Source organism: Centroberyx gerrardi, chromosome 9, assembly GCF_048128805.1.
Source record: "Centroberyx gerrardi isolate f3 chromosome 9, fCenGer3.hap1.cur.20231027, whole genome shotgun sequence".
Classification (NCBI taxonomy): Eukaryota; Metazoa; Chordata; class Actinopteri; order Beryciformes; family Berycidae; genus Centroberyx; species Centroberyx gerrardi.
Genome location: NC_136005.1, coordinates 1,178,761 through 1,206,138, shown reverse-complemented (window position 1 = coordinate 1,206,138; position 27,378 = coordinate 1,178,761). Strand labels below are relative to the sequence as shown.

The 27,378-nt window shown below is 44.7% G+C and overlaps 1 protein-coding gene across 2 annotated transcripts; it reads right to left on the bottom strand.

Annotated features, from left to right (window-relative positions):
* Positions 1 to 12,652: 12,652 nt before the first annotated feature.
* slc1a8a (solute carrier family 1 member 8a) lies at positions 12,653 to 27,150 on the bottom strand. 2 transcript variants are annotated; one of them, XM_071906631.2, is made up of 11 exons: positions 26,899 to 27,150; positions 23,666 to 23,745; positions 21,542 to 21,757; positions 19,594 to 19,636; positions 18,887 to 19,094; positions 18,112 to 18,211; positions 15,768 to 16,001; positions 14,715 to 14,909; positions 14,354 to 14,488; positions 13,554 to 13,656; positions 12,653 to 12,823 (listed from the first exon to the last, which is right to left on the bottom strand). In XM_071906631.2, the coding sequence occupies exons 1-11, from the start codon at positions 27,148 to 27,150 to the stop codon at positions 12,653 to 12,655; spliced, it is 1,737 nt and encodes a 578-aa protein (XP_071762732.1). The 2 variants fall into 2 exon arrangements, with proteins under 2 accessions (XP_071762732.1, XP_071762733.1); XM_071906632.2 differs by having other exon boundaries at positions 12,653 to 12,799; positions 26,899 to 27,066.
* Between the last annotated feature and the right edge of the window lie 228 nt (positions 27,151 to 27,378).

Genomic DNA, 27,378 nt, shown 5'->3' with positions numbered 1-27,378 from the left:
TGGGTCGGGCTGAGATGGACAACATCAGACAGCTCAGTGTAAACAGGTGTCCCAGATAGAGACACAGGGAGAAGATTGTCTGTTTCCACTGAGGTTGATGAGCTGGTGGATTTAGAGGTAGGTGAATGAGATGTTTGATCCTGAGTGTTCTCCACTACTATGCTCACTGTTTCATCCACTACTATGCTCACTGTTTCATCCACTAATATGCTCACTGTTTCATCCACTACTATGCTCACTGTTTCATCCTCATAATGTGAGGACTGAGTGGAGGTGTCATCTTGGCCAGCAATCAGGCAATGATCTGCGCTCTGGGTCGGGCTGAGATGGACAACATCAGACAGCTCAGTGTAAACAGGTGTCCCAGATAGAGACACAGGGAGAAGATTGTCTGTTTCCACTGAGGTTGATGAGCTGGTGGATTTAGAGGTAGGTGAATGAGATGTTTGATCCTGAGTGTTCTCCACTACTATGCTCACTGTTTCATCCACTACTATGCTCACTGTTTCATCCACTAATATGCTCACTGTTTCATCCACTACTATGCTCACTGTTTCATCCTCATAATGTGAGGACTGAGTGGAGGTGTCATCTTGGCCAGCAATCAGGCAATGATCTGTGCTCTGGGCCGGGCTGAGATGGACAACATCAGACAGCTCAGGTGTCCCAGATAGAGACACAGGGAGAAGATTGTCTGTTCCCACTGAGGTTGATGAGCTGGTGGATTTAGAGGTGGATGAATGAGGTGTTTGGTCCTGGTCCTCCTCCACTACTATGCTCACTGTTTCATCCACTACTATGCTCACTGTTTCATCCACTACTATGCTCACTGTTTCATCCTCAAAAGCGGAGGTGTCATCTCGGCCAGCAATCAAGCAATGGTCTGCGCTCTGGGCCGGGCTGAGATGGACAACATCAGACAGCTCAGTGTAAACAGGTGTCCCAGATAGAGACACAGGGAGAAGATTGTCTGTTTCCACTGAGGTTGATGAGCTGGTGGATTTAGAGGTGGGTAAATGAGGTGTTTGGTCCTGAGTGTTTTCCACTACTATGCTCACTGTTTCATTCTCATAATGTGAGGACTGAGCGGAGGTGTCATCTCGGCCAGCAATCAGGCAATGATCTGCGCTCTGGGTCGGGCTGAGATGGACAACATCAGACAGCTCAGGTGTCCCAGATAGAGACACAGGGAGAAGATTGTCTGTTTCCACTGAGGTTGATGAGCTGGTGGATTTAGAGGTGGGTAAATGAGGTGTTTGGTCCTGAGTGTTCTCCACTACTATGCTCACTGTTTCATCCACTACTATGCTCACTGTTTCATCCTCAAAAGCGGAGGTGTCATCTCGGCCAGCAATCAGGCAATAGTCTGCGCTCTGGGCCGGGCTGAGATGGACAACATCAGACAGCTCAGGTGTCCCAGATAGAGACACAGGGAGAAGATTGTCTGTTCCCACTGAGGTTGATGAGCTGGTGGATTTAGAGGTAGGTGAATTAGGTGTTTGGTCCTGAGTGTTCTCCACTACTATGCTCACTGTTTCATCCACTACTATGCTCACTGTTTCATCCTCAAAAGCGGAGGTGTCATCTCGGCCAGCAATCAGGCAATAGTCTGCGCTCTGGGCCGGGCTGAGATGGACAACATCAGACAGCTCAGGTGTCCCAGATAGAGACACAGGGAGAAGATTGTCTGTTCCCACTGAGGTTGATGAGCTGGTGGATTTAGAGGTGGGTAAATGAGGTGTTTGGTCCTGAGTGTTCTCCACTACTATGCTCACTGTTTCATCCACTACTATGCTCACTGTTTCATCCACTACTATGCTCACTGTTTCATCCTCAAAAGCGGAGGTGTCATCTCGGCCAGCAATCAGGCAATGGTCTGCGCTCTGGGCCGGGCTGAGATGGACAACATCAGACAGCTCAGTGTAAACAGGTGTCCCAGATAGAGACACAGGGAGAAGATTGTCTGTTTCCACTGAGGTTGATGAGCTGGTGGATTTAGAGGTGGGTAAATGAGGTGTTTGGTCCTGAGTGTTCTCCACTACTATGCTCACTGTTTCATCCTCATAATGTGAGGACTGAGCGGAGGTGTCATCTCGGCCAGCAATCAGGCAATGATCTGCGCTCTGGGCCGGGCTGAGATGGACAACATCAGGCAGCTCAGGTGTCCCAGATAGAGACACAGGGAGAAGATTGTCTGTTCCCACTGAGGTTGATGAGCTGGTGGATTTAGAGGTAGGTGAATGAGGTGTTTGGTCCTGGTCCTCCTCCACTACTATGCTCACTGTTTCATCCTCATAATCTGAGGACCGAGCGGAGGTGTCATCTCGGCCAGCAATCAGGCATGTTGTTTGGTCCTGTGTGTTCTCCAGAGCCACGAGAGGCGTCGAGGACTCACTCTGGCATTTTTGGACAGTCAAATCTCCAAATGTACTGCCTTGTTGCAGAAGTGTCTCGCTTGGATACCTCTGATGCAGGTCCTTCCTCACATTGTCGCTAGCACCAAATTCAGCCAACTCACAACACATTTTAAAAAATGCTTTTAATCGTTGCTCCACCTTTTGCCAGATTTTAGTATAAGCAGAGGATAAAACTGAGGTGTCTTTAGCGATTTCAAGCTCAGCATAACACTGATGTATAAACTGCGTTAAATCCTCAAGGTCCTCAGCAACCTTTTTAATTATGTATGAAACTACTGATTCCACTGTCTTAGAGACATCTGACAAGGTGCGTTGGACTGGGGTGGTGGAGGAAGCATAAAAGGTCACTTTTGTGGCCTCCTCTGATTCGCTGTCGCTATCTTCAGAGGTGCTTTTAGCGCTCTCAGCCTGTTTTTCAACATCACTCTGATGGAGAGACTGCATTACATCCTCAGCCTCCTCAGCAACACTGTAAGCTGTCTCTGAGACTTCCGAATCGGCTATCTCAGAGACAACTGACTGAGTGTCTTGGACTGAGGCGGTGGCGGAGGTCACTTTTGCAGTGTCCTCTGATTGGGTAGAGGGTTCCTCCTTCTCCATCTCTGGAGAAAGAGGAACTGGAGGAATTGGAATAGTAGTTTTTCTAATTGAGTCTACAATGAAGTAGAGAAACGCAGTGCAATAGTCAACGGCAATGTAAGACTAGTCTTGTAGGCTACTGCTAGGATATTCTGCCAGGAGCCTTGGTAGGTGAGAATTCTTGATTATATACGGCTGTGGCAGTGACGTCATAATCGGCCCCGCAGCGTCATTCGTGTTGGAACAGTGTCAACACGGCAGCCAATAGCACTGCAGCTAATAACACAAATGCAAGTATATCTTATAACTAATAAACAACATATTAGACATACCAACCTGTACACATTTTGACAACAAAATACACCGGAATGAATCGTCAGTCTAAAAAAATGTTGTTGTTTTACATAACCGATAAAGAAAAAATTGTAGCGGAGGCTGGAATGATTGACAATTACAGTGTGAGTTTCCCAGCCAATCAGCGATCTTGACTCGGACATATCCCTCCCCCTCCTGCTGGCTGGTTTTCTTCCAGTACACAGCGGCCAGGTGAAGGTAGGACGAGGTAACTAAGTTAACTTTAGATTTAAAACAAAACAAGTTCAGAGGCTGCTGTAGTGGTTAGAGTATCTAATGTGGTAACTCCCGACAACACTGATGACTGCGCTTGTTTTCTAAAGCTACCTGTTAGGCTAGTTTCATTAGTTAGCTAACCTTCAGACAGGCTGTACACAGTAACGTTAGCTCTGTAGTAAATCCAGTTTGGAGTGAACGGTAAGCTAGACTCACAGCAAGGCTGACAAACAGTTCCCTCTGTCTGCTTAATCCCTGCCCACTCTGTCATTAGTTTGTTAGAACAAATTAATTAACACACATTGACAAATTAATAAAATGTGAAAGCAATAAAATGTGTGCTGGATTTAGCACCTGTAGCAACTCAAACCGATTTAATTCACTTCACCATAATGATCATTATGGTGAAGTGCCATCATTTCATGTGGCAAGTGGGCCAGATGAAAGTGGGGGGTGGGGGCCAGACTTATTATGGGCCAGAATAATTTTGCTATCTGGGGAGTTGAACTGACTTGATTGCATTCATTTGTTGAGGTTAATTAGCCGGATGTTTTGTTGAATAGAAACATATCTACCGGTAGTTGAATGAGGCATTTGATAAGGATTTCTTGATGAAGTGTAGCCTAACTTCAGGTAAGAAACTCAGAGGATGAGTTATCGGTGCATTACGTACTGACAGCTGCCATGCATGGAGTTATTGTTAGTAAAGAACAACTGACAGCTGCCATGCATGGAGTTATTATTAGTAAAGAACTGACAGCTGCCATGCATGGAGTTGTTATTAGTAAAGAACAACTGACAGCTGCCATGCATGGAGTTATTATTAGTAAAGAACAACTGACAGCTGCCATGCATGGAGTTATTATTAGTAAAGAACAACTTACAGATGATATATAGGCTGTCAAACCCTGACAGTCTGCAAAAAACAAACAGCTGCTTCATTCATTTATTTGCACTCTGAAACAGAAAAGAAGAACAACACAGCAAATGGGAGCCAGTTGTGCAGGTGAGATTAAAAATGGCTTATGGTGTTTCCCACCTAAGAAGTTAGTAACAAAACAAAGAAATGTCACTGGTCAGTTCCTCCAGTCTGCTGTAGCTCATTAACACAGAAGCTGCAGGACGGCGGCCCTCCAGGAGGCTGTAGAGCATCAGTTATTATGTGCACACGTTTTCTATCTATTCACACACTTTTCATTCATGTTTTCCTACAGGACGGCCAATCCCGGGCTTCATAGACATGAGAGAGGATCATATCAGACTCTAATCATTCAGACAGAGGAGAGACCCGTCCTGCAGAACCAGACCGGAGGGTTACAGCGCCACCTAGCTGAGAAGAGCCACGTCTGCCGAGTCCAACTGACAAACTGCAGCCGGACTGTCGGCTGTGTGTCGGAAAGGAGGAAAAGTCCAAATGGTTTAACATGTTGTTCAAACTAAGTAAAACTCAGGTAGGTGCTTTTTCATTCATTCTAGTTCACAAGCTACGGATCGTTCTCTGGTTTCGCCTCATTCACAGCCTCTTCTTGTTTTGAGCCACAGTTTCATATTTGGTGCAAACATAAAAACAGTTTAATGTGCAAACAGTTTTAAAGTCGACTTCAGTTTGGGAACGACTTGTGAAGCTGCGAGGCCTTATTGTTAGTGAGAAGCAGCTGAGCGGGACACTGAGAGCTGCAGCGCCACACGGTGGTCAACATGCAGACCGGATGTTGTGGACTCCACAGCGGAGCGCTCGGTTTGGGTCGACGCTTCAGCTGTCGGACCGGGATCGGCCTGAATGTGCTGATGGGAGTTTGTTCATTTTGATGAGACCGTCTGTTAGGATTTATTCTACTTTAATCCATACTGGAATAAAGCTGCTGTGAACTGTGCAGAGTTTTGTGCCGGGCTCTGTTCAGATGAATCTGGTCAGGCTGGTTTTGGATTATAGTCTCACAACATCTTCACTGATAAAATGTTTTCATCACTGAAAACTTTATAGAAAACTGGTTAAAAAACAACAACAACAACCCAGAGTGAAACAACATCGGCTTTAGTCGAGCCAAGTGTATTCTAGTAGAATAAACCCAACACGTGCCCCACTGTTATACAGCAGAAACTGTTGAGTGTGATTTCTCTAATCAGTGAAATCATTGAATCAGTGAATTATATTATGAGGATATGATTAGCAACTCTAGTCCAATCTTTATACTGTGTAGATCTATTATTTGTGGTTAATACTTGGTTACATGCATGTTTTCCTGAGCTCCGTACCACTTGGACCAAACAGCATGAAGGAGAGAGGATGGAGAGAGCCTCACACCAAGCTGCATTCAAACATCTGGAGATTTAATGTTTCCTTCATTATCGGCAAAGGCACTAACTGGTAAAACATAACTTCAGACCTTTTCTGGATCAATGGGATCCACTCTTCAATTCGGCATGCATCAACTTCATATCTTCATAAAGTTTAAGGTTATTTAACTGGTTTTCCTCTTAACCCCACAACCGGTGAGCAGTAGAAATTTAATTGAAATTAAGTTCGATAAGCAGGGCAGCAGTGAACTGGCAGATTTTGGAAAGGACTTTGGTGTGACGTTGCCTGTGGATGGAAGCCATGCAGCTCCGGTGGCTTTAGATCAGATTTTGACCCTGAGTTGAGGATTTCTGTTTCTTTGAATGTTTCATTTGCATAAGGCCCAAAGCATCATGTTGTGAGTTGATGTTAAATGTTTTCCACCACTAGGTGGCAGACTGACCTGCTGCAGGTCTGTGGCTCACATTCACATGGAGTGAGGGTGGTATGTCTTTGAATTGAGTAGCTGTAAATCATTTTTTAATTCGACCAATCAGAGTTCCTGCAACTACGTGTCAGTCAAATATTAATTTGGCCAATCATCAGCCAGCATCAGTTGTCAGTTATTTTGTAGTTCAGCCAGTCATTTTTCATCATTTCCCTGTTTCTTGGTGAAAGCAAATTTAACAATAATGCGTTTCCAGTTTGAGGACTGTGTGTTAGTAATCATTTTCTAATCCGGAGAATCTTCTAACAGAATTAAAAGCAGCAAAGAAAGAATTTGTATGGCAACTTGGAGGATGACACATCATATTACAGTTTTCCAGTCACTCCAACACAGAAACCAGTTTAAACCAAACATCCCAAACCTTTACATTAGCTACCAACACACACAAAACCATAAGTGCTACTCATCTGTTTTCACACAAACTGCAGAAACCCCACACACAAGTCTGTCCATAAAGCCGTTAACTTTATGTTTTCATATATAAAGCACTGTGTTCGATATAGAAAAGTCCAGTCACAACTCGACGGCTGGTTATTGGTCAAATTAATATTCGATTGACAGGTGATGGCAAACTGGCTGAATAATAAAAAATGATTGACAGTTGCTCAAGTCTCCGGTCTGCAGCGAGACAAACTTGGAGTCACATTAACCCTTATTATGTGTTATTCCGGGTAACGTCCAGTGGGTGGCGCTGTGGTTTACTGCCCAGCTAGCTGTGCTGCTGTTGCTGAACCTGAAGAGCAGCAGCTGCAGTTCCTCTACCGTCCGCTGGAGTCCGGCTCCAAAAAGACTCCAAACCTCCAACTGCAAGAAGTCAACGGACCACAACCCAACTTATGATAAAAATATAAAGTCAATACATTTCTTCCACAAGAGGTTTTGGTATCAGCAGCTTATTTCACTTCTTCTAATGTGTGTCCTTAATGAATATTAAAAAGTGATTGACAGGTCGCCGATTTTGGGTTTTACAGTCTCTAGTTCCACTTCACTGAAGGGATTTAGCTTTGATCTGCTCACTCTACAAGCTGTGGACCAACCAGAGACCAGAGAGAGAAGTTGAATTAATAATCTCTGATCTGGAGCAGGCGGACATGGAGAGATATGGGAGAGATGCTTATCAATAATTTCAGTTTCATCCGACTTCCTTTCCCTGTTTTTGTCATAATTTTGAACTTTGGTGCCAGAGAAGCTGAGTCGGTCAACTTTAAACGTTGATTTTTTTTCTACATTGTCATTCCTTTTTACCTTCATGTATGCAGAGGAAGTGTTCTGAGCTGCCGGGAGCTGCCCAGTAGATCCACTGAGCTGCTGGGAGCTGCCCAGTAGAACCACTGAGCTGCCGGGAGCTGCCCAGTAGAACCACTGAGCTGCCGGGAGCTGCCCAGTAGAACCAGTGAGCTGCCGGGAGCTGCCCAGTAGATCCACTGAGCTGCCGGGAGCTGCCCAGTAGAACCAGTGAGCTGCCGGGAGCTGCCCAGTAGAACCACTGAGCTGCCGGGAGCTGCCCAGTAGATCCACTGAGCTGCCGGGAGCTGCCCAGTAGAACCACTGAGCTGCCGGGAGCTGCCCAGTAGAACCACTGAGCTGCCGGGAGCTGCCCAGTAGAACCACTGAGCTGCCGGGAGCTGCCCAGTAGAACCAGTGAGCTGCCGGGAGCTGCCCAGTAGATCCACTGAGCTGCCGGGAGCTGCCCAGTAGAACCAGTGAGCTGCCGGGAGCTGCCCAGTAGAACCACTGAGCTGCCGGGAGCTGCCCAGTAGATCCACTGAGCTGCCGGGAGCTGCCCAGTAGAACCACTGAGCTGCCGGGAGCTGCCCAGTAGAACCAGTGAGCTGCCGGGAGCTGCCCAGTAGATCCACTGAGCTGCCCAGTAGAACCAGTGAGCTGCCGGGAGCTGCCCAGTAGATCCACTGAGCTGCCCAGTAGATCCACTGAGCTGCCGGGAGCTGCCCAGTAGATCCACTGAGCTGCTGGGAGCTGCCCAGTAGATCCACTGAGCTGCCCAGTAGATCCACTGAGCTGCCGGGAGCTGCCCAGTAGATCCACTGAGCTGCTGGGAGCTGCCCAGTAGAACCAGTGAGCAGCTCCTCTGCTGCTGCTGCCAACGTATTCATTTAATAATCATATGAAATGGAGAAAAGAAAGCACATTTGGGGGTAGGCGGTCCACTGAAAACATCGGTTTAGAAAACAGCGTGTTATTCTTAAGCCTCGCACGATGCCTTCCCTCTGAATGCTGAAGCTTTCTGTTCACGTCCTTGAAGAGTGAAGCGGCGCTCTGCAGTAAAGCTCACAGCGGTTAAAGCCACAAGACCCTCAGTAAATCTCTAAGTCCCTGTTGTTCCCGCCTCAGCCATTAAGTCTTCATCGGAGATTAGCGGCGGCTCACCTGCGGCTGCGTGTCGTCGGAGGGATCGGCTCCCGCGCTGCACGCTCCCTTCATTGGATTAATGACAGGATGGAGATCAGGACGACGTCTCGGTGCTACAACCTGAAAGTGTTCACATATTTTACTTGTTGGAACACACACACACACACACACACCCAAACTCATTTTAAAACTGGCTCAGCTGGTAGAGTGTGCCATGAGAAAACCCCAAAACCTGTGATTCTGTTATCTGTTGCTTTGCTTTTTTTCTCTCCATTCACTGCCATTGAATGGAGGAACAGGTCTGAAAATCACACTTTAAGCAAATAAACAAATGTAAACAAAACAGATTCTGACAATATATAAAAACAGTACTATCACTCATATGTGGTTAAGTGAATGGCTTTCTTTATGTCTATTAAACCTTTCAGTTTGAAAAGTGCAGCACTGGTGTTACACTTGTTCAAACTGAAACTTAAACTATACAGTGACTGTTTTTTTTGTTGCCTATTGTAAATATGTGAAAAAAAAAGTGAGAGACTTGTTTTTTTATATATTGGCAGAATCTGCTTTGTCAAAGTCCTGTCTCCCACCTTTTTTCACCTATTTACAATTATTGGTAAACACATTATTTCCTTCGTTCCATCGTTTCACAAGTTTCCTCTGATTTCGGTGTTCCACTTGTTCAGACTGAAAGGTTTAATAAACATAAAGAAAGAGATTCACTTCAAAACAATTCAGCAGCTTGACTAGTTTTTTTTTAATATATTGTCAGAATCTGCTTTGTCGGCGTTCCTTTATGTGCTAGAAGTGATTTTCAGACTGTTCCTCCAAACAGGCAGTGAATGGAGAGAGAAAAAAAACACAATTCTCCAGTCTGCTCTACCGGAGCAACAGATCACAGAATCACTGATGTTGGGGTTTTATCATGGAGGAAGAGACACGACCCAAGACTCTACCAGAGTTCAAAAGCACTTTAAGTAGAACAATAAGAATGAAAACAAGAATAACAGCTTGCATGCAGGGTGTGCAGAATGACAGCAGGAGAGCAGGAGGGAAGCAAATCAATGGAAGAATATGCATGTTAGGAAATGTATAAAAAGGCATATATTTCATATATGCCTTTTTAAAGTAACATCAAGATACATGGAATATACACTACCAGTCAAAAGTTTTTAAACACCACATTTTTCTAAATTTTTTACTATTTTCCACATTAGAATAATAGAAAAGGCATCAAAACTGAAATAACACAAATGGAATTATAATTATTAAAAGTGTTAAATCAAAACTATCTTATATTTTAGATTCTTTGCCTTGATGGAAAGGCAAAGGCTTTGGAAAGAAATTCATACATAGGATCAACTTCACTATTTATATTCTAAGAAACTCATTTCAAGCATTTAAGCAGAAGACTTTAGATCAAAATGCTTTAAGAGAATGAAACAGAACATTCAGTCAGGTGGGTCCAGACTTTAGACTGGTAGTGTGTATTATAAGAAAAGTATGAGATTATGTTTTAAAGAGCACATATCAGGGAAAAGGATGAGTGGCTGTAATATAAGACAGCATGTTTCTGTCCTCTGTCCAGGAGCAGCTGAGTCATGTGATGTACGACCAGGAGCAGCTGAGTCATGTGATGTACGACCAGGAGCAGCTGAGTCATGTGATGTACGACCAGGAGCAGCTGAGTCATGTGATGTACGACCAGGAGCAGCTGAGTCATGTGATGTACGACCAGGAGCAGCAGGGCGTCTTGCTGCTCCGAGAGACATCCCGTAACCAGAAAGTCACACGTTCAATCTCCACTACAGCTACTGTCTGTCTGTCCGGCGCCGCCGCTGGTCCTCCACGAGCCGCTGGTCCTCCACGAGCCGCCGGTCCTCCACGAACCCGACCGGCTCGCTCACCCTGCTGCTCTGCATGAGACTGGCAGTCAGTATTACTGGATGGACCAGGGGAAGAAGTCTTTCACAGGAATATATATTAACACGGTGTTTAATTTCAGATACAAATACACACGAATCGCACAAGTTCAAAAACACATGCATACTTCATATAAAAATAAAGACAGAAGTATATACATGACACAGTTGAATGAGAAATCTGCTTTGGTACTTCATGAAAATGAGACTGAGACTGTGTTGGCAGACAGAAAGAGGTTTGTGGATTAGAAAGACCAGTCAGAGATGAACTTAAGGCAAGTCCACGTTTTCATGTCTAACACGACTAACAGTGCCGGGTTGTGGATATTGGCCAGTCAGCAGGTTTCCTTTGTGTTTCAATGGAGAGTTTTAGTGTCCCATGATGGTCTGAATGTTTCCACCCTGATAAGAATACGATTATGGGGGAGAGACTGAATACTTGGAATTTATCGGCATAAAAATTGAAAATTGAAAGAATGAACATCGGCCATTATTAGCTTCAGTACAAAACATAACGGTCGAACCCGACTACACACCGCTAACCAGCCATTAAACAAAGCTCCCAAAAAGAAAGCTGACAGCAGAGTCGTCCGACCCCGGCCTCCCGCCCCGGCTCAGACACCGCCTCGTGTCTTTGAGCGTTCGCTTTAGTCTGCCAGTACAAGATTGGAGGTTTAGTTGGTTTTATGGTTCCAGGCAAGATCAGTCGATCATAGAAAAGTTAGGCATGAGATGAGTTGAAACTAACTAGCTGCACCTGATACTGGTATGATGCCCATAATCCCAACAGCACTTTGTTTGCTTGCAGATGAGCAACGTTCGAGTTAAAACACCACAGAAGAAGATAATGCACATAGACTACGACTTCAAATGAAGCCAATCAGAACGCATGCCAGCATGCTGTCAAATATAAATGAGATGGACGGAGGCGAGTCTGCTTGATGAAGAGCACTTTGAGACATTCAGCCATCAGTTTCAACAGGATTCCACTTTAACCAATGAGAGCAACGGCAGCGGTGAGCACCAGCCAATCAGCTCCATGGAACAACACAGGTGTTGTAGCAGTAACACCTGAGAGGGCGTAACTCACTGTGAGTATGGCTCGGCACAAGCAGCAGCACCAAAGTCTCCATAACCCAGAGAAGAATTCCCTTTAGTATATTATGGCTTTTATACAACAGTTGCCAACACATGAATTCTGTCTGGTTTGCCTCGATGTTTTTTATAAGAATAAAGAAACAGGAGAAACAGGAAAGTTCACTCAGCAGATCGCTGCTGACTGCAGCAGCTGGCATAGCATCCACTTCCATTTCTGATAAATCAGATGGGATTTATCAGCATGGTTGGAATCAGTCTGAAAAAATAAAAGATACACGCACAGCACTGCACTCTGGGAACTATTCTCCCAGAAGTCCAAAGTCCACAGAAAACAGTAAATTCCTTCACGCAGGATTAGTCCTGCCTTCATTTAGTTTTAGTCGCTGCTTCAACTTGTCTTCAGAAAGGTCTGAAACCTCGACTGTAAACAGCCTGATGCTGGTTATCCTGTGTGAGGGAGTTCTCTGTTCTCTGACAGCCAGCTGACAGTAAGCCAACTCATCACATCGGCTCTTTTGAACGTGCCTCCAAACTGCTCGGCTGGCGCTCTGCGGCGCTGAACGTGTCTCAGCTTTAACTGCAGCGTGACTCTGCATCTCTGTCCAGCAGCTCTGGGATCAGATGATGAACCTGCGGCCGCTCTGTTCTCCTGCAGAACGTCAGGAACCTTCATCCTCCTTTCAGAACCGACTCCTCTTCCTCTTCCTCAACAGCAAGCAGACTTGGAAGTTGTTGTCAGACTTCGCTCCTCCGCTTGTGTCTTCAGTAGAGAGCCGATGCTTTCCAGTCCGTCCCGTCCGCTCGCCCTCTTCCTCGCGCTCCTGCTCGGACGGCACGGCGAGGTTTGGGTGAAGCTCTCCGGAAACAAACAGAGGTCCAGAGGTTCGAGGCGAGCGTCTCCCGCCGGGTGTCATACTTGGCAGATGTTGTAGTAGACGGTGTGTGGGTGCCGCTCACCGGCCGAGTCGCCCATCATCTCCGACATGCAGTCTTTGTGTGTGTGCATCTCCGTCATTGGCACGTTAACGCTGTGGGAGTTGTTGGGTGTGTGTGGAGTCTGAGTACCGTAGGACGGTACAGGCTGGGGAGGAAACACACACAGACACACACACACACACACACACACACACACAAACAACACACACACACACTAGTCAGCTTCCCACAGAGACATGCTTTTTATTGTTTTGTTGTAGTTTCTGTAATCCCTCTTTATATCTCTTGGACTTCCTCTTTGTTGTATCATCTCTTAATCCTCACTGTGCTGATGATGATAACGTCTATCTACGCATCCATCTAGCCTTGAAATAACAGCTCACAGCTAATGGTTCCCATCACAAGTTAAATAGTGTTCTTGACTGGTATAAACTTGTATAAGTATTGTGTTTTATTTATTATTTTTAGCCCTGCGACAGCGGCGACTGTATGGATCACAGCGCCGGTTGCCCGGTCGCTCTGTTCATCACTTGATGAAAGTGTTTCAGGAAGTCAGACTGCGGACTCAGGAGACCCGGGTTCGATTCCCAGCAGAGACGCTTCCACAAACCTCAACGTTGCACGGCAGTCTTGTTTTAAAATCATTCTCCCTGTCTTTCATTACTCTCTCTTCACTTCTCTATTATCGTCGTTCATTTTCGGCTCACAGGAATATTTCCATCTATTGTGACCTCTGACCTTTGATCTCCTTACTATTGGCTGCTTGTGTTGGTGATGTAGGAATTGAAGCTGATTCTACTGTCGGTATCAGTGGAGTCTCTCTGGATCAGAGTCAGATAAAAGTGATAATGGATGTTGGATCGGGACTGCTTCACCTTTCCCGTGCCGCCGTGAGGGAAATCTTTCCGACAGAGGTGGCCGATGATTCCCGCTGCCAGGGCGTCGCCCAGGACGTTGATCATGGTGCGAAATCTGTCTCTGGAGCAACAGAAGGGGAAACATCAAGTTAATCCAGACTGATGGTGAATGAGACTCGGAGCCAGAATAACACCCAAGTCAGTGGGAACAGCATCTCCATCGGGAATCAAAAACAACTTGTGATCTGATGTGATGTGTTTCTATCAAATTGGGTGAAATCATGTAAAAAAAAAAAAAAAAAGGTTATTACATAATGAATTTTTAACAGCTATTTTGCTAACAGCCATGGTGCAGATGTTGCGTCCGCGCGTCACAAAGATTTTGTACCGTCAGTCATGTAAGGATTCACTTCACTTTCAAATACTGAATGTCATTTTGGAACAGAACTGAACAGACGGTTAATTTCTGTCTGTTTCTGACTGAACTGATCATTTCATCACTGATCCATCTGATTGATTTAGTGTTTAGATAATGTCAGCTTGTTAGCTAGCTAACCATAGTATCTGGTCAGCTAACATCACTGTCTTGTTGTTAACACATCTGATTAGCACACTAGCTAACGTAGCTAGCACTTCACTTTTACTGAGAACGTTACTGAATGGATCTACAGCCACACCACAACAAGCTGACTCAGCTGCTCTCTGTTTCTAGCTGCTTGCTACAGATTTATTAACTAACACACAGTTCTACATGTTCCTCCATCATGGAGACTCAGCTGGATGATAAAACTGTAAATCGTCTAATCTTCTCTACTTACAGGACCCAATCGATGGCCACGATGAGCGTGATGTCATCTGGCGGCAGGCCAACTGATGTCAGCACGATCACCATGGTAACCAGACCGGCCTGGGGAATCCCGGCTGCTCCGATGCTGGCGGCTGTAGCTGTGATGCTGCCATACAGACAAAATATTAGTTAATATAATATTCCTTAAAATGTTTCATACCTTATTTTGTCAAAGTTTTTAAATAAAATGAGCTTGTTCTCAGTTCAGCAGAATTGTGTGTCATGATTTCCCAAAATCATCAGATCATCACCATATGATTCACTGAAAGACCGTAAACGATGATATTGAATTATCGCCCGGCTCCAGTTTGAGTGCGTCGGTGTCGGTTTACCTGATGGTGACCAGCTGGCCGAAGTCCAGCTCGTAGTCGTTGACCTGGGCGATAAAGATGGCCGCCACGGCCTCGTACAGCGCCGTGCCGTCCATGTTGATGGTGGCGCCCACGGGGAGGACGAAGCGAGCGATCTGCCGGTCCACATGGCAGTTCTCCAGCAAACACTTCATGGTGATGGGCAGAGTGGCCGAGCTGTGGAGAGAGACGCGGGTCAAACCGGCTCAGGCCAACAAACTAATGATCTGCTGGGGGAAACTGGGTCGTCTCAACAAACAACAACAAAAGATAAATAGCAATAGAGCAAATGGGAGTATTATAGTAAACAATTTGAACACAGGAACATGCTCAGCAGAAACTTCAGAAACAATCTGAAAAATATATGAATTACAGCAGGTATGCAGGGTGTGCAACATGACAACAGCAGAACATGCTGAGACGAAACCCTACAGCAGTGGTTCTCTACGTGGGGTCCGAAACCAAACATTACCGTTCGGTTCAATTGGATGAACATTAATTTGATTATTTAACATGTGATTTTCCATACATGAGCCATATTTTGAGATATATCAATATTGAAAAAAATTATGATTATTGTGATATCGCCCAGCTCTACTCAAACTGTCTCTGAGACTTAGATCGGAGCGTGAAACCAGTGAAAATCACAGGAGGACCACCAGGGGTCCTTGAGGGGGTTCCAGAGGGTCCCCAGCAAACTGATGAATTGTTAAACTTCAGCATTATTTCACTTACAAGAAGTTAGAGACTGTAGAAGAATGACTGTTTTGATCATAGTTTCTCTGTTATCTCTCTACCTACAATACAGATAGTCATGGAGTTCTGGACAAAATCATATCTGACAATAAAAATGTCATCAAATGGGTCCGTGGCTCTAATGTGGACTAAGTTAGAATAAGGTTCAGAATCACTGCTCTGAAGAGCTAATAAAAACATCTCAAGTGAAGTGAAGTGGATAAGAGAAACTTAACGACAACAAAACTCATTCCTCAGGTTAAATCAACTCTTCCCAGCATGCCGAGCTGCGCGTCTGACCTGGAGGAGGTGGCCAGGGCGATCACCATGGCCTGCAGCAGCCCCCGGATGTAGGTGAACGGGTTCTTCCGGGTGAGGATGAAGTAGAAGAGCGGGAGGAGGATGAGCCCGTGGACGAAGAGGCCGGCCAGCACGGTGACGGTGTACCAGCCCAGCTTCTTGCCCAGCGTGGTCGGGTCCTGCATGTCCAGGATCTTCCCCGCCACCAGGAAGATGATCCCGAACGGGAAGTACCTGAGGACAGAGACGCTCCGTCAGCAGAGAAGATCAGCAGAGGTGTGACCAAGGTGCTTTTTTGTTTGTTTGTTTGTTTTTTTTGGGGGGTTATTGTTGTTTCCATAGTATACACATCATATAATCTTATTTCTCGATGGGTTTCAAACCTCCCCGGCACATGCACTTTTATGTTTTGTATTGTCTTTATTGTTTTTCTTTCATGGTGCGAATAAAAAAATAAAAAAGTAAACTTTGCTCAAGTCCCAAGTCAGTCTCAAGTCTTGAGGCACAAGTCTCAAGTCAAGTCTCACGTCTAAATGGAGATTACCAAGTCAAGTCAGAACAAATCAAGAGTCTAGCATCTTTGACTTTAGAAACCTTTTCAAGTCAAAGTCAAGTCCCAAACACCAGAACCAAAGTCAAGTAAATTCTCAAGTCTTCTCTTCATGCATCAAGGCGAGTCTCAAGCAATTAAAATTGTGACTCCAAGTCCAAGTCATGTGACTCGAGTCCTCAAGACATTTACAATCAGTGCGTTTACAACTCTCAGTTCAGCAGCTTGGTGACAATATTATCGTCATTCTAATTCTTAATATCTTGGGTTTCAGTGGAGAGTTTTAGTGTCCCATGGTCTAAATTCCGAAGAAAATTCTGACTAAAACACTGAATTTTTTGGATTTTTATTTTTTGGCAAGAAATGGTAAAATCTGCAGATGGTGAATCGCGGCACAAAACATCAGCAGCTTCAGTGCAGAAATATCCGTGTGTCTTCAAAGCCCCATGCAGGCCGGTCCGCAGGTTAAGCCTCGCGTCGACCCGCGGGCCGAGGCCGGCTAATCTGCTCATGTGCCGAAGCCGCGGCTGGGCGGAGCCTCAGAGCGGGAGGATGTGATGTCACGGCCCGGCACGTTCTCACCGCATGACAAACCCTGACAGGTCATCAGGTCAGAAACACAAACATCTCTGTTTCAGGAGACCAATCACTCAACACTGACTAACTGGGTGACAGAGATGCAGACCGTAATGTACATTAATATTAACTAAATAAACAGATGCCATACTGTAAATTAATATGAATTAAATAAGCAGAACCACATAACCCTCACAACTGATCGGGGGCAGATCTGAAACTAAATTCTTCACAAAAACAGAAGTTGTAGCTCTGGATGTTGAAGTACTTTGAGTTTGTGTGACAGAAAAACTCTGTAACAGAAGAGCAGATCTTACTGCTTTAACATTAACACCAGCACACTAACAGCAGATCCAGGTTCCACTGAAGGAACCAGCAGTAAATACACACTGCCAGTTGCAAACTGCATGGAGATTTCATAATTTATATCTACAGTATATGTATCTTCTGGAGTTGATGTGGGCCTAATTCAACCAAACGTCTGCTCGGTTCAAGCTAAACAAAAATTCATATTTTTAGTTTCTATTAAAGGTCCATATCCTCCACTGTCCAGAGTTTTATTTTGTGTCTTTCTGTCCATTCAAAGCTGTGTGTGTGGTGTCATGAACCAAAAACACTCTCAATTCATTTCTCCACGTTCATTTTCCAGCATCTCTCTGAGCCTTACCAAGAACAGGCCGTTTCTGTCGCCGTGTCTTTAAGGCTCATTAATATTAACGACCCTCCGTTCCGATCGGCTAACCGTTTCGAGAGCGAAACGTGAGACGCCGCGGCCCGGCGGCTACAGGTAGGGAAAACTCTCCGGTAATAAACGATGACGACCGCTCGACCGCTTTGAAAAAAACACTTTGTTAGTCTATTATTTCTTACAGAAATGATAATGAGCGAACCTTTGTGACGCCACAAAGTTACGGAAGTCCAAACGGCTCGTTTAGAGGCTCGCTTTTCTAATATGGATTGTGTGGATTTAGTTTTGATACTTTCACCATGTTTAGATACACATCCAACTCCTTTATCATCACAGAGGAGAGGGAGTCCTGCTTTACACCATGTGGACCTTTAACATTTTCTCACTGACCGTGATAAAAACACACAGTTTGGGCAGACTGGTGTGTTTGGATTCACTTCACCAGCAGTTCTAAGGACTTGTAGAAGAGACCTTGTGCTCTTCACTAGTTTATCTAACTGTAGTAAATACTGTGTCGGTTTCCAGCTCACCAGACCGCAGCGTTGATGATTTTCATGACGCACTCGTTGATGCACTGACACACGTTGACCAGCGGCGCTCCTCTCTCTCCCATCCTGCCCAGCAGCAGACCTGCAGGAGGAAACGGTCACAGCTGCTTCAGTACTGAGGACGGGACGAGTCACAACGCCGTCCCGTCTGCAAGATCAGGACAGAGCCGCAGCACTGCTGACGCTTCTGATAGGCTGAGGACAGTCAGCTTGTTAGGCTGCGTCCCCCCATCATGTTCAAGTTTATCTGAACTCTGCAGGATTGGTTATTTGGTTTCTGGTGGCACCAAATAACGGCACCGAGAGTCTCAGTCCTCTAACGAGAGAACTGCGGTGCGGTTCGTTAATCCAACCGACTACAGGAAACCACTCCAAAACACAAGGGATTATGGGTAGAAGGAGCCAGATGCGGTTCCTCATGCTTGGAAAGCCTAGCAGAACAAAATGAAGTCTGGACTGATGCTCATATTCAGCTGTTCATGTGTTCTTAACTGGTATGAACACCACAGAAGAAGAGACAGACAAGTCCGTCTTGTTAGATGAAGTCTCGGGGGCTGGAGTCAGATTTCAGAGCAGTTGGACTACCAAGAATCTCAGGCTGCAAAATTGGTATCATCTTTTAAGTCACTTCTCAAAACCTACTTTTATGTAATGGCCTTCTCTTAGTGTTTATTTTAACTTATTTTATCCGGGCGGGGCGCTGCCCCGCCCCGCCCCGCCCCACCCCACCCCGCCCAGCGCCGCCCCGCCCGCTCACCCATGGTGGCGGAGAAGATGACGATGCCCAGGACGTTCATCTGCTGGCTGCTGCCGGGGCTCGTCTTGTAGGTGACCTCCGGGGCGGGGGTCAGCTCCAGGTACACCGTCCGGCCGTTAGGGTCGCTGTCGTCCGGGACGACGTACACGAAGTTGGGCTGGACGGTTCTGGCCGGGACTCGCAGGATGGGAATCAGGTCCGTTTTGTACTGAAACACGAACCCAAGACGAATCAAATTTCAAAAATCAAAAAAAAAAAAAAAAAGACAGCAGGATAAAAACAATAAAGAACAGACACATGACAAATTATTTTTCTGTCTTGGTTTCATCTGTTTTTCCTCTTGGACAGGAAGACAAAACTAAAAAAGAATGAAACTGAGATTTCTACTGCAAAATGCAAAGGATCTTTTTGAAAAAAAAAAAAATCATTAGTCGCATTCGTAGTTTATAATTCAGTATCTCTAAAATATAGATGATCTAGTTTGTAAAGGTGTCATTTTGTCAGCCTAGCTCTTGAGTTATAGTTTCCTTTAAAATGTCTCAGATAGTTTAATTTTTTTTGTTATTAATCATTCTGTTAGTGTCATGTTTTTCAAATCTGATTTGTGCTGTGAGAGCAGTGAACTGGTGGATTTCAGTGAGAGAATAGACGGTCAACTGTGGTTTAATGGAAACATTTGGTTGTAATTCACTTGGCTGTTTGCTGACCTGCTGAAACGTGGCCTCGATGATGTTGGATGGGACCATGTTCCTGTGGAGAAAAGGGGAAATTATGAGAAAAATACATTTCCAGCTTAAGTTTCCATCTGAATCCACCAATCACGCGCCTCCTCTGTTTTCATAAACTGATGTCATAGTTCGTCATGTCAGCGGCGTTTCCGTCTCTTCCATTTCATTTTCCTGCAAACTGTCAGATGTGACTGAGACTGTGCTAATGCTAACGCTAATGCTAATGCTAATGTAACAGTGCAGATGTGTTGCCTGAAGTCTTCCTCGCCACAATTTTGACAACAACCCAGTAGGTTGTGAGTTGTTAGCGAGGCAAACTGAGGCAAACAGTTTGGTCTCTGAACCTACAAATCTGTTGAAGAAGGAGGTAAAAACATCAGTAATCTGGCCAATTATTGGAAATGTGTTAAATTTTTCATTTGATAGTTATCCAACAATTTTGATCTTTTTGGGTTCAACTGTTGGAGACTACTTTGGCTCTGTGTGTGTGTGTGTGTGTGTGTGTGTGTGTGTGTGTGTGTGTGTGTTGGAGAGCAGCGCTCCCTGTAAAGCTCTACTGTGAAGTAAATGATGAAATTTTCATACACAGGTAAGGTCAATGTGCTTCACATTAAACGACCAAAATAGTGACAGTAAATAGAAAATACATATATAAAACACACTCCACATAAAACACTCTTTCAGCCACACATACAGACACACTGTGTAAAGGGTTCTTCACAGCACCATAAAGGTTCTATTGAACCATTTGACCATGGTGCTATAGAGAACCTGTGTAAAGGGTTCTTCACAGCACCATAATGGGTTCTGCTGTGGTACAAGTCTAAAGAACTACAGAAGAATCAGCTGGGATCAATAAATAACACAAATAACCAGTGAGCAGTCAGGAGAAAAGAAAACTCATCATCATACCAAGTGGCTTCCATCAGCCTGGTCTAATCACCTGAACAACCCCCCCCCCCCAATACACACACACACACAGAGGGGTTAAAGGTCAAGAGGATGACGTGGTCGACCTGGCTCGTGAGGCTGTTTACAAAGGGGGCGGGGCCTGTGTGCGAGGCACGAGACCGCGGTCTGCCAACGTGCCGCAGCAGAGATCACCGTATCCACCGCCGCTGACTCGGTTAATCTGTCAGTCATCCGCCCGGGATTACTAAAAATATACTAATCACCCCTGTCCTGTAATTGGATCGGTGCGTGTGTGTTTGTGTTTGTGTGTGTGGAGTTGTGTGATGTTGCGTTGGACGGGTTCGGCCTGCTGCATCTGGATCAGGTTTACAGAAGTCTTGCTGTCCTTAGGAAATCTTAACAGTTTTGTGTTTGACGGCTTCAGCTCAATCCTTTCGCACGGATGTTATTATTGTCAAATAACTTTTTATGAACCAAAACGTTGCATGAATGTGAAACAATTTGTGGATATTAAGGAATCCAAGCCAGCAGCTTCATTCAAATCACTGGGACCAAACTGCTTTAATTAAACTCATAGTAGTTATAGATTATATTACTGTTTATATTGCATGAACATTCAAATACTACTACTACTGCTACTATTACTACTAATACTAATGCTGCTGCCACTACTACTGCTACTGCTACTACTAATACTACTACTAACAATAATAGTAAAAATTTTATTTTTTTTTTGCAAGGCACTTTTCAAAACAAAGTCAAGGTGCTGTAGAGGAAACTATCAAATCACAGTTGATCCATTTCAAACAGTAATGCTGAAACTGCTTTAAATGCGAAATGAAGCTCAGATGGTTTAAAATCAACATGATGAAGTTGATGAATACAGAATGGAAAAATAACAGCCGTCACTCAACTGTACGTCGTCTCCAGTACTGCACAAGCTGACAGTCAAACCCCCAACAGCGTGGCTGCCCCTGACCTCTGACCTCTGACCTCCCAGCGACCGAAGTCTTACCTGATGAGGTCGAGCAGGGCGTCGGCCGAGGTCATCACCGGCCCGCCCCCCAGCCGGTTGCTGTCCATGTCCGTCCCCACGCCGGGTTTGATGATGATGACGAGCACGATGCCGACCACCACGGCGATGAAGGTGGTCCAGAGGTAGTAGGTGACCGTCAGGACGCCCATCCGGCAGCAGGCTTTGGACTCCATGGACGACAGACCCGACATCAAACTGAGGAGGCAACCAGAGTCCAAACGTCAGACGTGATGATTTTCCTAAGTTCAACTTTGAGACTACAGAACTCAAATCAGTTCATGAACAAACTCCGCAGTCTCACTGAATTTAGTGAAATGAGCTCGAAGTCTGAAGCTCAGCCTCCATGTTTCTGACAGGAATCCAGTTCAGATCAGGTTCCTCCTCCAGTAAAGGATTCTGGTCCAACAGCAGGAACTGGACTGGATGTTTTCATGTGAAAAAGTTAGCGAACAGTTTTTTTTGGTTGCATTTTTTCCTTTATTAGATAGTTCAAAGTCGAGAGACACAGGGAAGACCGAGAGAGAGACGGAGATGACGTGCGACAGGTCTTGAAGGATTTGAACCCAAGATGTTTGGTTTACAGCCCACTTCAGCCCACTGAGCCACCAGGACCAGGACCAGGTTAGCTTAACGTTACGCTGAGGCCACTGAACTCTGGTAAAGGTTAGGCTAAGATTTTGCTCATGGTTAAATAAATTAAAACTTCTTGACATGAGTTGCTGACAGGAACCCAGTTATGTTCCAACAGCAGGAACTGGACCGGACATTTCCACCTGTTGGTCTCATGAGAAGGTTAGCTAACGCTTCAGTTTAGCTGCTAAAACAGTTAGCTTCAGGTTAGCTTCAGGTTTTGCTCACGGTTCAATAAATGAAAAATTGTTGTCATGAGTTGGGAGTTGAACCATCCGCCCCCCGACCTCCGACCTCCGACCTCCACACCCTGACTGTCCACCGTCAAACTACTTCCTGTTTCCTGTCCTGTCTCCTGTTCCTTCCTGCTGGGAAACACATTTCCTTCACTTTTCCTGCATGGAGCAAGCACCTTATTTGCATTTTAACACATTGTGCTCATTTCATGATTTTTTTTTTCCAGTTCAGTCCAGTTGCTGAGCTGAGTTTTATCTATTAAGGTTCAATGTTTTAATAATGCCCTCAGTGCTTCTCTGTCTCACCTCCTTCTTTCCTGTTCCTGTGTGTTGTCATTCATGTCTGCAAATAAACAAAACTACAGAAACATTATCTCAAACTGCCATTTTTGAGTTTGGTACTTCAGAGAACAGCTAACATTATGAACAGCTTAGACCCAGAGACCAAAACAACCCAGAATTACACAGAAGTTGAATTAAATTTATACAGGTTGGATGTAGCAGTGCTGTAGTTTTATTATTTGAGGTAAAACACCAAACAAGTCTGCTGAAAATAGATGGAAGTTGAGACTTTAATCCCTAATAAACCTTCACATCTCTGTTATATTGATCATATTTTGGTAATTTGGTATTATTATTAGTAATAATAATTTATATTTAATTTTTGAGAGTGTCCTCTATTCTCTTAACAACAAGAGTTCTATACGGAACCAGAAAATGGTTCTTTAGGTTTGCACCATGGCAGAACCCTTCATAGTGCTGTAAAGAACAGACCGGTTACCTATAGCACCATGCTCAACTGGTTCTACATAGAACCTTTATGGTGCTGTGAAGTACCTTTAAAAACACATGAAATGTTCCAAACCAGCAGGATTAAAAGAACTTTGAGAACCACGCTGGGTTCTTTATTCTGATTTACCAGTTTTTTATTTTGACCGGAGGATTCGTTTAGTTGTGACCATGTAGAACCACCACCCTAACCACAGAACCCTTGAAGAACCCTTAGTTTTTTCTGGGTGTATAATTTGTTGAGAAACCTAAAAATCAGTCGCACTGTTCAGTCTCCAACAGAAACGAGTTCCTGAACAAACCGGCTTCATAACGTTCAAGTCCGTTTTCGTCCCAGGCTTCACCGAAACATTTTACCTCACAGAATCCTCCTTTTCTAAAATGTTTTTGATCACCTGACCAATTGAAAGGCTCCTGCCGTGTGATTGGACGTCTGTCTGCTGTTTACCTGGACGTGATGAGAGGAAGGATGAGCATCTTCAGCATCCTCATCAGCAGCTCTCCAGGAAAGGAGAAATAGATCTTCGCCTGGAATGAAAAGGACAAAATGTTTTAAAGAATATCCATCTGCTGTCAGATCAGATCAGAGGTGAGACCAAGTCAACTTTGCTCGAGTCCCAAGTCAGTCTCAAGTCTTGAGGCTCAAGTCTCAAGTCAAGTCTCAAGTCTAAATGTAGATTACCAAGTCAAGTCCATGTCATTAATGTCAAGTCTCAAGTCTAAATGTAGAACAGCAAGTCAAGTCAGAACAAATCAAGAGTCCAGTATCAATTTAATATCTTAAAGAAAACTAAATATCTAGGACTTTTCAATGCAATATGGTTTTAATAGGATAAAAACTTGGTAAGAGCATCATGAGTTTGATTTCTATAATCAGTTTCAACTTCAATAAATTCAATCATTCCATACAAATTCAGAAAAGAGTCCCAAGTCACCAGAACCCAAGTCATGTCAAGTCTCAAGTCTTCCCTTCATGCATCAGGTCAAATAAAACTGGACCTCTGGATCAGATCAGATGAGCCTGAACCTATGGGACAAAAACAGGACCTATGGGCCAAATTTGTCTCTTTGTAAAACATTTCTTGGCTTTTTACAGATTTTTGTCATTTCTGCCTTATTGCACAGCTCCCCAAAATCCTCCAGAGTTTTACAGAAAGCAACAGGATATTATATTTGGTCTGATTAGAGAACCAAGTGTCCAATCCCTACGCATTACATTTCTGAGTAATCAATGTCCAGTAACATCTGTTTGACCGTCTGACAGTGGCTTCGGGCCGCTGGTCAGCGGAAACTGTACTCAGCAGACAGTTTACTGAGCCAGAACAGACTCTGACTCTGGGGTAAACAGCAGATAACGGAGCTACTGGAGGCTCTGCAGTATTAGAAGCTGCTCTGTGGTCTCTGGGCAAAAAACACTTGAAGAAAGAACTCCTCCACTTGCCTTCGTTTATCCTTCACTGCAAAAAATAACAAGCTGTCCAGTGATTTTCTCCTGTCTCCAGACCTATCAGCTTATTTCATGATATTTTTAGTCAAATTCTCTCACTGCACTGGCAGATAATCTGCTGGTTTCAGTAAATTTCACTTGATTCATGCCAATATGACTTCTTTGAAGAAATCATCATGAAACAGAAGAAAAGAAAATTCTGAAAATCTGGAAACAAGAAACTTTCTCCAAGACAATTTCACTTTTACCAAGTAAATGTCCTGAAACAAGTTACAAGTGACAAAAAAGTCTAATTTGTTTAATTATCTGCCAGTGCAGTAAGATGATTTCACACTTTTTTTTTTTTTACTAAAATCAGCTTGATAAGTCTGGAGATAAAGATAAAATAACTGAACAAGTTTGTCAGTTTTTGCAATGTTTAAGTTTTTTATCTGGATGTTTGCTCACATTTACATTTTATGCATTTAGCCAGGAGAGGAAAGAGTTCCAAAATATCCTCCTCAAGCAGAAGTGCTGTTAGTTGACTTAGGTGGAGGTAAAATTACCGGTGTAGAAATCTACTTCTGTAGATTACTTAACTTTCTGTCTGCTGAAGCGTCAGCATGCCCACCGGACAGAGCCACTGTGTCTACTGGAGGCTGATGATTTTGGAGTTTTAAGCGAAAGATTAGAGTTAATTTCATGATTTTTGGTAAGTGGTATGATCCTTTATTACCATGCCCACCTGCACTCTTGGATATTCTTCCACTGTCAGGTCTCATCAGTCTTTGATGTTCAATTCATTTTTGTGAGTCATTATTATTATTATGATTGTTGAACGTCTCTCGGTGCAAAATGGCGGCTCTAGAAAGAAGCCCTCGCTCTTTGATTCTGAGGGACTGACACCAAAACCTGACGTTTACCGCTGAGGTTTTACATCCTGAAACATTTTCTCATGTCAGACTCCACTGTAGCTGCTGGAGATGCAGGAACCTTCATCACCACTAGCTGTTTCCACATGCTTTCACATGACAGTTGACCCCTGGTGTCTCCTGCATGGTGACATCAGCTGTTGTCACTGTAAAGCTCTCAGGTTTCACCTTCTAGGTAGAAACAGTCTGGTCACGTGTCGCCTGTGCTGATCCAGCAGCCTCAGGCCACGCTAACCGCTAACCGCTAACCGCTCCAGCCTGTCGGTCAGCAGGCCGCTGGTCCCTCTGCTGACCTCACACACATCAGTTTGTAGTGCGGCGCTGCAGTTTCCACCATGCAGCAACGAATATCTCGAAAGAACCGAGAAGAAAAACAGAGAGTGCTTAAAAAATTATGCAAAGTGTCAAAAGAAAACTTCAAAGAAACTGCTCTTTGGTTTAAGAGTGTGTAACTGAATGAAACAAAAGTCCAAAGCACTCTTCTTTGAAAAACTTAAGAACAGCTTTATATTCTGGGCTCATCTAGAAATATTTAAAACATAAAAATAAAAAAATTTACAACACTCCAACACGTTTCGGCATTGGCCTTCCTATTACATACATAAACATTCTTATGAAGCCTAATGCTGAAAGCTTCCCCATCAGCCCAGACTGCAAGAAGTTTGGATCAAGAAAAATAAACAGATTTTACCTTAAACTTAACTTTGTAACAGTTGTTTTGAAAAGTGCTATATAAATAAAGTTTATCATTATTATTATTAAAGGCTCCAGAAAACCCCATGATCCATCTCATGTATAACCTCACATGAAGGTAAACATTTCTGACTTCTGCTTCCTGACACGAACACAACAGAAGTGACATCACACCGACTTGGCTCTGCAGGGTCCAGCAGCAGAACCGAACCTGAGGTCAGTCTGCTCCACATGTGGCAGTGAAGAGTCTCAGCGCTCAGCGAGGAGAAGAAGCATCTCGACGCCTAACGGCCGCTAATTCAATGGAAGGGATTAATAAATCTGGACTGGGAGTCTCATTCAGTTGTTGCTGCTCCAACGCTGTTTTCTACACAAACAGCATGTACCGACTGTCTGGTTGACAGGCCGGTGAGCTGGGAGGTTGATAATATGTTGAACGCCTCGGAGAAGAGGAACAGGGAGAATAAGAGATGAACAGATCTACAGCAGACAGAAGACAGACAGATGCTCATGCACAAGACGATGCAAGACGAGACGAGGCTGCTGCATTTCAGACGGTCATGTCACGGTCCTCCTGCCCCCTCCCCCCTCCTCCCTTAGTCCACATCTACCTGCCAAGGTGTGACATACCTGTGTAGAGAGCTGACTTCCCCTCAGCATAAACCCCAAGATACAGCCGGTCAGCACAGCCATCAGAGAGAGAGTCAGCAGCCCGTTGCGCTTGCAGAAATTCTTCAAGCTCCGTCTGAAGTCCCCGCTCACCGTCTCCTGGAGGAAGTTCTTGATGCGATCCACCATGGTTTTCCCTGAGTCTCCCGGAGCGTAAGAGCTGTGTTCGGAGCGCGCCTCCTCTTCCCCGGTCGGTAAAAGTAGCTCCTCCATGGCTCCGAGTTCTCCTCCTGGCAGAATGACAAGCTGTGAGAGCGCCAAAGACAGCCTAACCTTTTCGCCGAGGGATTAAACCGCCACGGCCTCGCCGGAACCAACAGCAGCCAGCCAACCTCCAAGGAGACTTAAGAGGGACTAATAGGCTTACCGGCGTGGAATCAAATCTCACACGCCTTTGTTGTAGGTGGCGTCCAGCCGTGCTGCTGGATCTGGACGCTGTTG